The sequence below is a fragment of the Elephantulus edwardii genome, unplaced genomic scaffold (assembly GCF_000299155.1).
Source record: "Elephantulus edwardii isolate Elephantulus edwardi_28Jun2011 unplaced genomic scaffold, EleEdw1.0 scaffold00052, whole genome shotgun sequence".
In the NCBI taxonomy this organism is placed as follows: Eukaryota; Metazoa; Chordata; class Mammalia; order Macroscelidea; family Macroscelididae; genus Elephantulus; species Elephantulus edwardii.
The window spans coordinates 2,494,708-2,507,802 of record NW_006399802.1 but is presented as its reverse complement, the minus strand read 5'-3'; the positions used below and the strand labels follow the sequence as shown (position 1 = coordinate 2,507,802).

The 13,095-nt window shown below is 46.3% G+C and overlaps 1 protein-coding gene across 1 annotated transcript in view; it reads right to left on the bottom strand.

Moving 5' to 3' along the window:
- Nucleotides 1–5,485: 5,485 nt before the first annotated feature.
- Nucleotides 5,486–13,095, bottom strand: part of FRMPD1 (FERM and PDZ domain containing 1) — a 68,492-nt gene continuing 60,882 nt past the window's right edge. Inside the window, exons 14-15 of the mRNA XM_006886860.1 lie at nucleotides 9,175–9,981; nucleotides 5,486–7,860 (exon numbers count right to left, since the gene is read on the bottom strand). Of these exons, the coding sequence (XP_006886922.1) occupies nucleotides 5,486–7,860; nucleotides 9,175–9,981 (3,182 nt within the window). The remainder of the gene's footprint in view (nucleotides 7,861–9,174; nucleotides 9,982–13,095) is intronic.

Sequence of the window (13,095 nt, the reverse complement as noted above, 5' to 3'; positions counted from 1 at the left end):
AGGCTTCAGCTTAAACATTTCCCCCCCCCCGCCCCGCCCCAGAAAGGTTTTTACTGACCATCTAAGCAAGATGGGCTCATCCTACCCCTGTCTTGGCACTGACTTTATTTTTCATAATGTTTTAAAAATCCTGTGCATTCTTTAACTCAAGTCATTGTTGTTACGTAAAAATCGACCCCTAGCTGACCCTCCAGCCAGTTTTCAGAGGCTATAAATTGCTGGGGAGGAGTTACCCATCTTTCTCCTATGGGTAGCATTACTAGCTGATTATAAACTTGCGGCAGGACCACATCTTCCATGTTCATGGTTATAGCCCCAATGCCCTTGTAAAGTTTGTTGCTAGAAAAAAGACTGAGTTTTCTCCTTTCTTGAAAATACTAGTTGTTTTGTTTCCCTTCCCTCCCTCCAACCACCCTAAGTTTGACACACAATAGATAGTCAGGAAGGACTTCTTGACATACAGGAATCCCTGGATTATTAATAAATTCCACTTATAAATCTGTCTCTAAGTTGACTTTGTGTGTAAATCAGAATGGCTTCATATAGTTCAAATCTAATGTTAGCTGAATGTCTTAGTACAGAAAGAATGAAACCAAGTTGCTCCTTGGAGGCAAGTATTGTGAAACTCTGTCTCACATGCTTTGGGCATGTTGCCTGGAGAGACTGTCTTTGGAGAAGGACATCATGCTTGGAAGGGTGGAAGGACAGAGAACAGGAGAGGAAAATCCTGGGTAAAATGAAACTCAGGTAATGGATATAGGTGTGTTAGAGACAATGAGACTGGCTCAGGATAGGGCAGGCTTCGGAGCTGTTGTGCAAAGGGTTGATACGAGTCACAGGCAACTCGGCAGCACACAACAATAGCAACATACAGGAACTGCAGCCTACAATATGGATTGAGGCTCAATGTCAAGAAGAAAAAGATTCTCACCACTGGACCAATTGACAGCATCAGGATGGATGGTGAAGAGATTGAGATTGTACACAGCTTTAGTTTGCTTGGCTCCATAGTCAACAGTCTTGGCACCAGCAGCCAGGAAATTAAAAGGCGCATTGCCATGGGAAAGTCTGCTGTTAGGGACCTCTCCAAAGTGCTGAAGAGCAGTGGTGTCTCTCTGGAGACTAAGGTGCGTCTGATACAGGCCATGGTCTTCGCAATCACCTGTTATGCATCAGAGAGTTGGACAATGACCAAGGAGGATAGAAGGAGAATTGATGCCTTTGAGCTGTGGTGCTGGAGAAGAGTATTGAGAATACCATGGACTGCTAGGAAAACAAACAGATTTGTCCTGGAGAGGGTTAAACCGGGTGGCTCCTTGGAGGCAAGGATTCTGAGGCTCCGTCTAACATACTTTGGACATGTTGTGAGGAGAGACCGGTCCTTGGAGAAGGACATCATGCTTGGGAGGGTGGAGGGACAGTGCAGGAGGGGAAGGCCCTCTATGAGGTGGATTGATTCAGTGACTGGGATAATCGGGATGGGAGTGTCAGAGATAGTACGATTGGCACAGGACAGAGCAGTTTAGGGCTGTTGTACATAGGGTCGCTATGAGTCACAAGCGACTCGACGGCACATAACAACAACAACAGTGGTAAGGAGTTGCACTGTCAACCCTAAGGCAAGTGGTTTGAATCCACTAGCCGCTCCATGGAATAAAGATGGTTAATCTCCACTGGGTGATTTACAGCCTCTGAAAATCCACTGGAGTGTCAGCTATGAGTCAGTTCTGACTTGACAGCACATAACAACAGCAACACATACGACATATGGATAGATAACATTGAAGAAATACCAGCTACATCTCTAATAATACAATAATAGTAATAATGTTTTGATACTCATCTCAAAGTAGACCCTGCTTGTTACTGTGAGCCAGTGATGTTATTAGGTACCATGGAGTCAAATGTGACTCAGCAATGCTATGCACAACAGATCTGAACCCTGTTCTGTCCTGTGCCACCCTCACCATCTCTCACACACTAAAGCCCAGAGCTACAATCACTGTGTCAGTAAACTTGGTTGAGGGTCTTCCTCTCCTTTGCTGTCCTTCTACCTTTCCAAGTATGATGTTCTACATGAAATTTCCTCTCCCAGCTACATGCCAACAGGATGCAAGACCAAGTTTTACCGTTCTTGCCTCCAAGGAGCACTGTGGCTGCACATTCTCCAGGACATATCCTTGTTTTTTGGGGCAGTCTATGGGCTATTTAGTACTCTCCTCCAATACCACAGTTCAAAGGCATCCATTTTTTTTCCAGTCATTCTTCTTCATTGTCCAGCTCTCGAATGCATAGCAAGTGATGGAAAAAATATCAGTAATGTCATGTGAACCAGTGTACGTGCCATGAATATTCAATGATAGATTTTACTGGGATTTGTTGAAGGAGCCTTGGTGGAATAGTGTATAATGTAGCAGACAGCTAACCAAAATGTCAGCAGTAAGGTCCACTGGCCACTCTATAGGACAAGGACAGTTCTCTCCTGAAAAGATTTACAGCCTTGAAAACCCAGTGGAGGGTCTCTGTGATTCAGGACTGATGGACGGTATTGGGTTGGGTTTGGTTCATAACTCTGGGTTGTATGTAAGTCGGGCTGCCTGTACTAACTCGAGCCAATGTTGTCTCCTATATGAGGCCTTCTCTGATCACTACTTGCCCCCATCCAAAACTTACTTCTCTGTACTTGGACTTCTCATATGTCATCATATTTTATATTGTGGTCTCGATCTCTATGTGTTATCTCTTAAATTAGAGCTCCTGAATACAAGATCCTTCCCTTGATACAATAATAATCCTTCATCAAGGTTCATGCGTGTTCCATCAATATTTGTGGAAATGGCATGTGTTTCCCCATAAATATTTGTTGAAAAATATGAGTCAGCCAATATGATGCAGTGGGGGAAAGAAAGGAGAAGTTTAAGTGACCAGAACTTTCTTGGTCATTCAACAATAGACTCGTGCATATTGGGGTGGGCAGTCCTATCCTGGCCACTCATGTGGAGATGTAGAGGCTGTGTATTTCAAAGGAAGTGCTGATAGTGACAGCATCCCTGCACCTTTCACTTCTCATACAGCAGTAAGGAGTTTCCAAGAACTGCTGTGACCTAGTGTTCCTCACGGGAACTACAGAGCTAGATACCAGTTCCAAGCAGCGATGACCTAAGAAAAATGAATGGATTTGAGGGTAACAGCAAGCAAAGAAATAAAGAACCTAACATTTATTGAGCTACTGTGTCAGAGTTGTCAAGCTTCTTTCTGTCTTCCAAGATTATTTCCCCTCAATTATTCTGAATGTCTATTATATAACAAGTGCTACCTCAGAGTGGGGTCATATGGCACATTATAACCCTCAGTAAATGGAGATCAGTATTATCTCCATTTGTCAGAGAGGAAAAGTGAGCCCCAGATTGCACAGATCGCAGACAGGATTCAAGCCATGGGTGAGTTATGGTCAAGAGACCCATCCCTGATCATGTGATCACATGAACTGTATCTACAGAAAGAAGTTATTTCGTTCTCAATAGCTTCAGTTGACAAAACGATCCTCATGTTTGATAACAGAGTATTTCTATTATTTTGGTCTTATCTTGATCTTGAATTTTTGATTGCCATGAATTCACTTTTAATCTGTGTTTAAAAGCCAACTTGATTAATATTTGTATAAACTTGATTTATTATAGTATATACTGCAGAAAGAAACAGGCCCATCATATCCTTTTTTGGCACCAACACTGACTAACTGATCACCAGTTAACCAGGAGTGGGGGGCTCTGGTGGTGTAGTCAATTGGGTTCTGACTTGATGATGAGAAGTGTTAACTAACAACAAGCCCTGGTGGCACAGTGTATAGAACATTGTGCTGCTAATTGAAACATAGTAGTTCATGCTCAGTGGTTCCTCCAGCTGCTTCTTGGGAGAAAGATGGCAAGTCTGCTTCCATTAAGATTTACAGCCTCAGAAACCCTGTGGATGTTTGTTATGAGTTGCTATTAACTCTAAGGCAGTGGGTTTGATTTTCCAGTTGTAGTTAACAATTGCTAACAAGGAGTGTCAGCTCTCCTGGTTTGGTGGTAAGGAGTTGCACTGACAAGCCAAAGGTACTCGGTTCAGATCCACCAGCTGCTCTGTGGGAAAGAAGGGCAATCTCCTCTGTAATTTACAGCCTCTGAAAATCACCTGTAGAATCATTTAGGAGTCAGTCGTGCGCCTAACAATAATGTGGCAAGTCAGACAACTAAGGAGTTTACTGCCACCTAGTGAAAACCTCTGCTTGCTGCAGGGAAGAAGCCAATAATATCAGACCTCAAGGGGTAAATACTGCAAACCACAAGTTAATGTAACCCAGAAGTTATGGGTTTTAACTCAGGGCAACTCCATGTGTGTCAGAGCAGAAAAGGGATATTTTTAAAAGAAACAGATCATCAAGACTTTCCTCCAAGGTACTTCTGGGTCCACACTCAAATGACCAATCTTTTAACTACTGGCTGGATAATCATTTGCACCAGCCAGGACTCCAAAGCCCAGTAAACCAGTGGCTATGGAGTCAGTCTCAATTAATGGCGACCCTGCAAGTGTCAGAGTCGAATTGTGCTCCATAATAATGAAGGGGGTGGTTCTTGCTAGGTGCCATTGAGTCGACTACAACTCATAGTGACCCTACATACAACAGACCTGAACCCTGTCCTGTGTTGTGCCATCCTCATTGTCTCTGACACATGAGCCCTTTGCTGCAGTCCCTATGTCAACTCATCTCCTTGAGGGTTTTCCTCGCTTTTATTGATTCTGTCCAAGCAAAAAGGCCCTTTCCAATTAACAGCCTCTCCTAGCAACACGTCCAAAGTATGAGAGACAAAACTTCGCCACAGTCTATCAAATATCTCATGCATTCAGTCCTAGATGCAAGGGTTATCGAAATGTGTCACTTGAAGAGGCAAGACTGTGTTTTTCAGTGACTGTTGCCTCCTCCCATCACTCTTGCCTTTGGGGGACCAAGTCTGTGACTTCTTGCTTGCACCCACATTCTCTTTATAACACACACTTTGTTGTCGTTTTTATGCACCATCAAGTCAGAACTGACTCATAGCTGACCCTTCAGTGGGGTTTCAGAGGCAGTAAAGTCCACAGAGAGGACCGCTCATCTTTTTCCCATGGAGCAGCTGGTGAATTTGAAGCACATACACACTTTACTGATGATAGTCTGCCTATACTCCTCTAGGGTCTGCAGGCAGCCACACCAGGGCAGGCTCTTGTCTTCTTTCTAGCCCAAACTCCTAGAATAAGGCTAAAGAGAAGGTACCCAGTGGACAACTATTCAATGAATAAGGATGAATGCTTTTGGCCCAAATGTGTCATGGCTCTGTAAGATTCAGGCCAAGATTAAGCAGCATTTTATTGAATATTCTAAATAGTAAACATTTGAAGGAGGGAGGTGGGGGAATGAATGGGTGTCCAGAGCAGGGCAGGAGGCCCTGGGCAGCTGACCAGCTCACAAGGCAGTAGATGCCCGGAATTTGTGGGTCAAACAGAACACAGAGGCCGTGAGGGCTGTGCACTGACGGGCTAAGAGTTTAACACTCAGGTCGTGGTAGCCTCGCTCACAGGTCAGCCTGGCAGCTTCCACAAACTGGCAGTAGGCGTACACCACGTCCCGCAGGTTCCCAGCTGCCTCCCTGTGCCGGGCAGAGCAGCGGCTGCAGTCCGTGAACTGGAAGCACAGGCCAGCCAGCTGGACCAGGTTCTGGAAGGTGTCACGCACTGCACCCTGCATCTCTTCGGGGGTCTGGTCCATCCTGATCACGTGCTGACAGCTGGACAAGAGCTTCTGGGAGCCTGTGCAGAGGCGGCTCCGGCTTTCGGAAAAGTGCCAGGTGCACTTCTCTGGGGGGTGTTTGTTCCCACCGACCCAGGAAGCGTCTAAAATGTCTTGCAGCTCAAGCAAGCTCTCAGTGAGTTGGATGAAGCCCTCAGGGGTGCCAGTGGGGGTGGCTTTGAGCTGCCTCAATGTCCGGGAGCAGTACTCAGGCCAGATGTAGCTCTTCCTCCACGGGGGTTCCGTGCTGCAGCTGTGGGCCCGGCCTGGCCTCCAGGGAAGGGTCAGGGGGCTTCCTGCACAGGGCGGGGAGGTGAGAGGAGCCATGGGGCATGCTTCCGAGTCCCTGTCCTCATCCTCCACCTCAGGCTGTGGGACACGGAAGCATGTGGCATAGGAGAATTGGCAGCTACACTGCTCCATCCCAACCCTGTGTGCCACCGCTTCATCCACTCCTGCGAAGCCCAAAGACACAGCCATCTGGGGACTGGAAGAAATATCAGGATGGCTGCCTGCGGAAAAACACAGGAAGGACTTCTCTGGAAGGCAGATGGTAGGGTGTTCACTTTTGCGTTCTAATAGGGAATGGTAGTTTGGACTCTCTCTGTGGGGCTCCCCTTGGGGACATGGCAGGATATTTGGCAGGAAAGGCCTTGGATTAGAACAGGCCTGTGGAGTGTTCGTAGGGGTTGTGTCTTTCCTCAGCACATGGTTAAGCAGGTCTGCTTTGATCCCGTCTGGAGGGGGTGCTGATGGGATGGTCTGGTCCCCCAACCAAAAGTCAGTATCTAAAGCTAACTCTGCCAATAATTTTTGTTCTTGGGTCTGGCAGGCTTGGCCTAGAGTTTCTCTGCTTTGTCTTTGAGGGTCTCCTGGGGCACGTACTGAGGTCTTCTCAGTCCCTATTTCAGAAATCTCCAAGCAGAGAGAGCCTCTTATTTCATTAGCTGACTCGGGACCACCAAGAGCCTGTGAAGCAGCATCCGACACATCACCACTGGAGTCGCCCGAGACCCTCCCAGAATGCTCTTGAAATACATCCGTGCCAGTTTTGTTTGCCAGTTTTCTTTCACTTTCCAAAGTGAGTTGTCTTTGCTGTTCCTCCTGTGTAGGCAAAGAGGCCGTCTTCTCTCCTGAATGTATTCTATATTCCCCTCTTCTGGGCTGGTCTCCAGGAAACAACACTGGTTCCGTGTCTTTAGGGGCAGTTTCTTGCATGTGATTTGTAAACAAAGACCCCAGTCCTGTTTCCGACTGGACAGCTACAAGTTTTAGTGCATCTCCCTGAGAGACATTGTGTGGCTCAGAACTGTTGGCCAGGCAGACCCCATCTGGGGCAGGATTAGCTCTGGAGGGGGATGTGAGGTCCCCAAGTTTCATGGCTACATCTTTGGGGGCACTGCCAACTGGGTATTGAAGTGGCAATAAGGTTTGAGAAGGCTCTGCTTGGGCAGTATCTGGGCCAGATGAAGCTGAGTTGGGACAGTGAGAGGTACTTGCTGGGGGATTGGCAATGGGGGCATTCAAAGGGGAAACCCCAGAAATTCCTTTATGGTTGGGGTCAATCCGGAGGCGAATGGCAGAAATAGAAGACACCCGAGAGTCAATGACTGACTTGGTTTCCATGGTCTCGGGCTCCATCTCCATTACCCGGGAGGCTGGGTTGTTGCTCTTGGCCTCCCTCAGGGGTGCCAGCAGCCCCAAGGCCTTGGTCTCCAGGAGGCCAGGTTCACAGTGCATATCCTGCAGGGAAGACACGGTCGGGGATGGTGCACTGAGAGCCAGGTAGGTCTCCCTGTCATAGTAGCACACATCGTCCACACTCTCCAGAGAGGCTGAGGGCAGCAGGGGAAACGAGACCTGCGAGGTATAGTCAGTCTGTAGGAAAGACCTTCTCTTCCTCAGAGTCTTGGCGTATTTCTTCATCCCTCCCCTCTTGGTCAGATCTCGTCCATCTGGCCCAGGGTGCAGTTTCTTTTCGAGGTTGTAAGTGCTGGCCTTGCTCTGCAAGTCTGTGGTGCCAGGTTCTACCACAGAAACAGCTTTAGGCCCTGTGAGTCAAGAAAGAAAAAAAAAAAAAGAACATAAAAAGGTAGAAAAACCAAGAGATTTTCTAGACCATGGGTTCAGGACTCAAGCTTGCTTGGGTTCTCTGGGGAGCAGGACAACGTCTGGCCATAGGTTTCTCTTGCCCTAGAGGCACAGGGTAGATGATGGAGTTAGCTCATTCATTTAGCAGCAATTGCTAGGCACTGTCTACCGGAGACTCATTGCTGAGTAAGACCACACGGTTCCTGCACTCAGAGAAGTTCTCCAGCCAGCAGGGAACAAAACAACAACGTAAAAATCACACAAATAAAGAAAAGCATAGAGACAGTGCTGAGTGACACGCAGGAGAAGCTCATGGTGCTGTAAGAACATGTGATGGAGCTGGTGAGGCCTGCCCCACTTGGGAGCCTGGGACCAATAGCAGAATGGACAGCAACCCAGATCCAGGTGAAGGGGATTTCAGACAGAAAGAGCAGCATGTGCAAAGGTCAGTGGTGAGGAAGGAAGTGGCATTTTCAAAACACTACGTGACAGAGAGGGCTCAGGAGGAAGGAGGCAGCAGGACCTAGGTCACAGATGGCCTCAGAGACCCTCACAGTGCCCACCAAAAAGTGGAAAACCACTGGAGGGCAGGAGCAGAGGGGGCCAGAGCAAGAGAAAAGGGCTGAAACAGAAATCATCAGGCTGCAGCTCTCCCAGCTCCAAGTAGGTCACCCTCAATACCTATGTGGCATTTCCTATGTTTCTTCCTTCAGAATAGGGTGTGTGTCTTATAGGAATCCCAGATCTGCTTGGAAAATCATTCTTTATGGAAAGACACACCACACTCTTTATGATGAGGGACCAGAGAGAAACACTGCTCATAGGTTACCTGCCTTCCAATGTCAGGGTCTCTGTGGGCCCACCAACGGCCTGTCAGTTGAGAAGCCTTGCCTTGAGGCCTCATTTCTTATAGCTTCAGAGTCAGTAACAACACAGCCACTTTGCTCTGCTAGTCTCTCCAGTCAATTCTCTTTCCTTCTGTCCATCCCACAAAGCCTAGCTAGCCCTTTTATCACCTTTCCTGAAAGCTCTCTCTGATTTTCCCTATTTGAATGGATCCCTTCCACCTCTGCCTACCCGTAATTCTCAGAATCTGGCCTACAGCCCTGACTCAAAGCCATAGTTCTGGTAATTTATCTACTGAGCCGGGTTGGCTTCCTCATTAGAGGGTAGGGATACTGTTCTACTCCTGTGCTTTTCTAAGCTTGGTCCCTGGTCCTGGTTGAGACTCGGAAGCTGCTGGCAAATCTGTAGACCTGTGGGGGAGAGCTCACCTGAGAGGGTGTCTGGGGGGGTGAGCTTATCAGCTGCATCATAGTATTCTTCATCAGAGCTGCCATCTTCAAAGGTCAGTGGAGGGTGTGAGGCCAGGGCTTCCAGTGTGGAGCCAGGCTGGGCCTCAGTCCAGCCCTGCTGTCCCCAGGCTGTTGGGGGAACCCCGTGCCGAGAAGCCATGCTGTCTGAGCTGTCACTCAGATGGCTGGCTGGGGAAACACTGGAACACAGGCTGTAGTAGTCAGTCCGGCTGCCTTCATACAGCCTGGGGTCCAGCCTGACTGCGCTCAGCTCGGGGCCCCAGCTGAACATCTCGGGAGTGGGGTTCTCCGAAAAGTCGGCCTTCTGGCACCGAGGAACAGCTCTCTGGGACAGGTCCAGGAGACAGAGGAAGCCATTGGTTTCCATCCTGTCTCTCTCCTCTTGGCTGTTGGAGTCAAGATTCTCTGAGAAGCCTGATGAGCCAAAGTGGAAGAAGCCAGACCGGCTGGCAGAGCAGGCGTCCAGGTCATCCTCTTCCAGGGCATCCATGGACTCGCTGGAGCCGCTGGTCCTGCAGCCGCGACTCTCGGTGTTAGCCGAGTCCGACGCCTCAGACTCAGCACTGTCTGTCACGCTGCTGGCCCCGCATGTACTTGGGCCTCTCCTGGCCACCTCAGGTGTGGCACTGTCCCCTGGAGGCGCCTCCTCTTTCATGAGAGGGATGCAGGGAACTAGCTTTACCAGGCGTCTGTCAGAGAGAGGTTCCAGCACACAGTCCATTTCAGATGACTCCTCGGAGTCACTGCAGGCCCTGGATTCATAGCCTGGAACACAGAGGACACTGAAGGTTACAGAAAAGCATTCTGGATCTGGCAGACACCTATGTGTCCCCCGCCCTCACCCTGCCTGCTCCCCAGAGGCTCAGTTCTGGGAGCAGCTTTGGCAGAGGGGAGCCTACATCACAGCTGTGGTTGTGACCAAGCACAAGTCTGTGGGAGATTCTAGACAAGGAAGCAAAGCCTCTTCCCTGTGTACACCAGGCCCTGGAACAAGCCTGACCTCATAATTCTTTGTGACGAACACAGAAAAGATGGTAACTGTGTGGCATCTCTCACATGACTTATAGCCTCTCTAGGCCAATAAACTCTTCTACACCCACTGTCTTGTTAATCATACCAAACAGGCTTGATGACCAAGTAGGGATTATTTACTCCATTTTCCAGAAGAGAAGACGTCCCTAAGTTACTGGCCCAGGACCATGCTGTTCTGATGGACACAAGACCTGTGGGACTCCAAATTGCAGGCCTTCCCTAAAATATCAGGCCACCATTTCTGCTTCTGTATCAAATATCCCAAGAATATAGGAATGCCTCCATCCACTCCCAAGGAGATCTGTTCATGGAAACACAGTGGAGATGTAATTGTATGTCTCTTTGCTGTGGGACATACTGCCCAGAAATGGCTCCAACCCCCACAGAGAACTTCTCACAGATGCCCTCTGCATTATGTCTCCTTGTTATCATCTCTGCCTCAAATGATGTCTACTCCCTTCTTTGTCGGGTTAAGCTCCAGCATGTTCTTCAATTTTTACTTCTCCAGAGAGCCTTGTCGGTTTCCTACTGCCCATTCTGGTAGAAGCAGCCCTTTCTCCACCAAACCCTAATAGTATTGCTGCTGCTGTGTTATGTTGTCACTTTTGTGTTGGCTCTGGGGTATCACCTCTCATTTTGTATTCACATATGGATGATTCCTATAAGCACTTTTCAAGAGCAAGATTGTGCACCCTTTACCATAGCATTTCCCCTTCACCAACTGGTTGGGAAACAGGATGCCTTCACCAAAACGTGTGGGCAGACAGGTTTTGAGCCTTATAAAGTCAGAAGGCCTTTGGATTGAAAGTTGGTTGTTGTTATTATATTTTTGAGGCACAGCACTCTTCTGTCAATATGCTGTACTGAGGTAACCTGGGTTTGCTATGATGCTGAAACTTGTGTCATTGGGGCGTCAAATGCCATAATGGTTACCCATGGTGGACAGTGTTTGGTGGAGTTCCCAGTTTAATACAAGTTTGGAAGCAGGAGTGGCATCCACGTCCTAAACAACATGCCTCCGGAAACTCTATGAACTTTGATAAATGTCCATAATTATAGAAAGGCTTCAGGCATTTTTGTTCATAGGGTCACTATGAGTTGTGCTTGACTTGAAGGCAATCAACAATATCAACAACAAAGACAAAAGGTAGTACATCTGCAAAATGGGAATTATAGAGCCTACGTCTTAGTAGGATTTTGATAATTATTTGAGAGAATGCACTTGACTAACAGACTGGTATGTGGTATCAGAACACATCAGCTATTAAAAAAATACACCCACATTCAGGCTGATTTTTAGATTTTTCTATTCTGTTTCATTATCTATTTTTATACAAATACATAAGGTCATTATGAGTTGCAGGCAACTCAATGGCATATAACAACAACAATTCCATTTCAGTTATCATGAAGTTAATCCTTTCTTATTGTTTTTCTTTTGAAGTTTCTATTCTTAGTCTAGGTAAATTTTGTAAAATTAAAATAATAAAAACCTCTTCATTAGGCTCATGATTAGAATATCATAAAATGTTATAAACTGGTATGTTGTGATATGCCATCGAGTCGGAACCAACCCATAGCTCACTTTCCAGTGCACTTTGAGAGTCAGTTAATTACCTGGGAGGAGAATGATGATTCTTTTACCACAGAGCAGCTAGTGGATCCTAACTGTGTGCTTTTGGAACTGCAGTGCAGCTTTTTACCACGAGGCCACCAGAGCTCCCTATAAACTAGTATGTTGTTGTTGTTACTAGGTGCCATCGAGTCGTAGGCGACTCATAGCGACCCTATGAATGACAGACTGAGCACTGTTCCTAGAGTTTCCAGACGCAAGCCATTTCGGAAGTGGATGCCACTCCTGCTTCCAAGCTTGTTTTAATTGGGGAGCTCCACCAAACACAGTCCATGGTGGGTAACTAGTATAGGGAGGTATATATTAAAATACTGGATATTTCCAACTACACTCTAAACTTAAGGAGCTCTGGTGGCCTAGTGGCAAGAAGCTTCACTGCAATCTCAAAGGCACACATTTCGAATCCACTAGGTGCTCCACAGGAGAAGGATGGGCAATGTCCTCTTAAGAGATTAACCGCTTCTGAAAACCAACCCACCAGAGGGTCAGCTATGGGTCATTTCCAAGTAGATGGTACACAACAACAACATTCCAAAATATATTATCTTTGATCTTAGAGTTTGAAATACTCAACATTTTGACAATGTTAGGTAACCTTTTAAGCAGGAGTGGCATCCACTTCCTAAACAATATGCCTCTGGAAATTCTATGAACTTTGATAAATGTCAATAGTTTTAGAAAGACTTCAGGCCCTTTTTCTTCATAGGGTCACTATGAGTCGTGCTCAACTTGACACTAATCAACAATACAATCAGTAATGTTTTAAATTATTTAAAATATCTTATAAGTATTCTAGCATTGTTATATAAAATTATTAAAAATTCAGTATTTTAACATTTATGTAAAAGAGAACATAACTATATAGTCTTTAATTCATGTTTTTTTTCTCATTTGTTAGTGTCTTTTCTTTTATATCTTTTAGTAAAATTTTCCTTCACATAGGCTCCATTTATTTCCCAACTCTAGATAAATTTCCTACATTTAACTAAGTTAACATTTCCTTCATTCTGATTTCTAAGATATAGTTTTATAAAATAGATAAAAGGTGATAATTTTTAATACTTCAGATATTTTTAATATTTTTTCATACTACTTTTAGTCATTTTCTTGAGTTTAATAGCCAAACTAGGAATCCTATTCCTATGTTGTTATTGTTGTTATTATGTACCATGTTGTTGTTGTTATGTGCCGTCGAGTTGCCTGTGACTCATAGC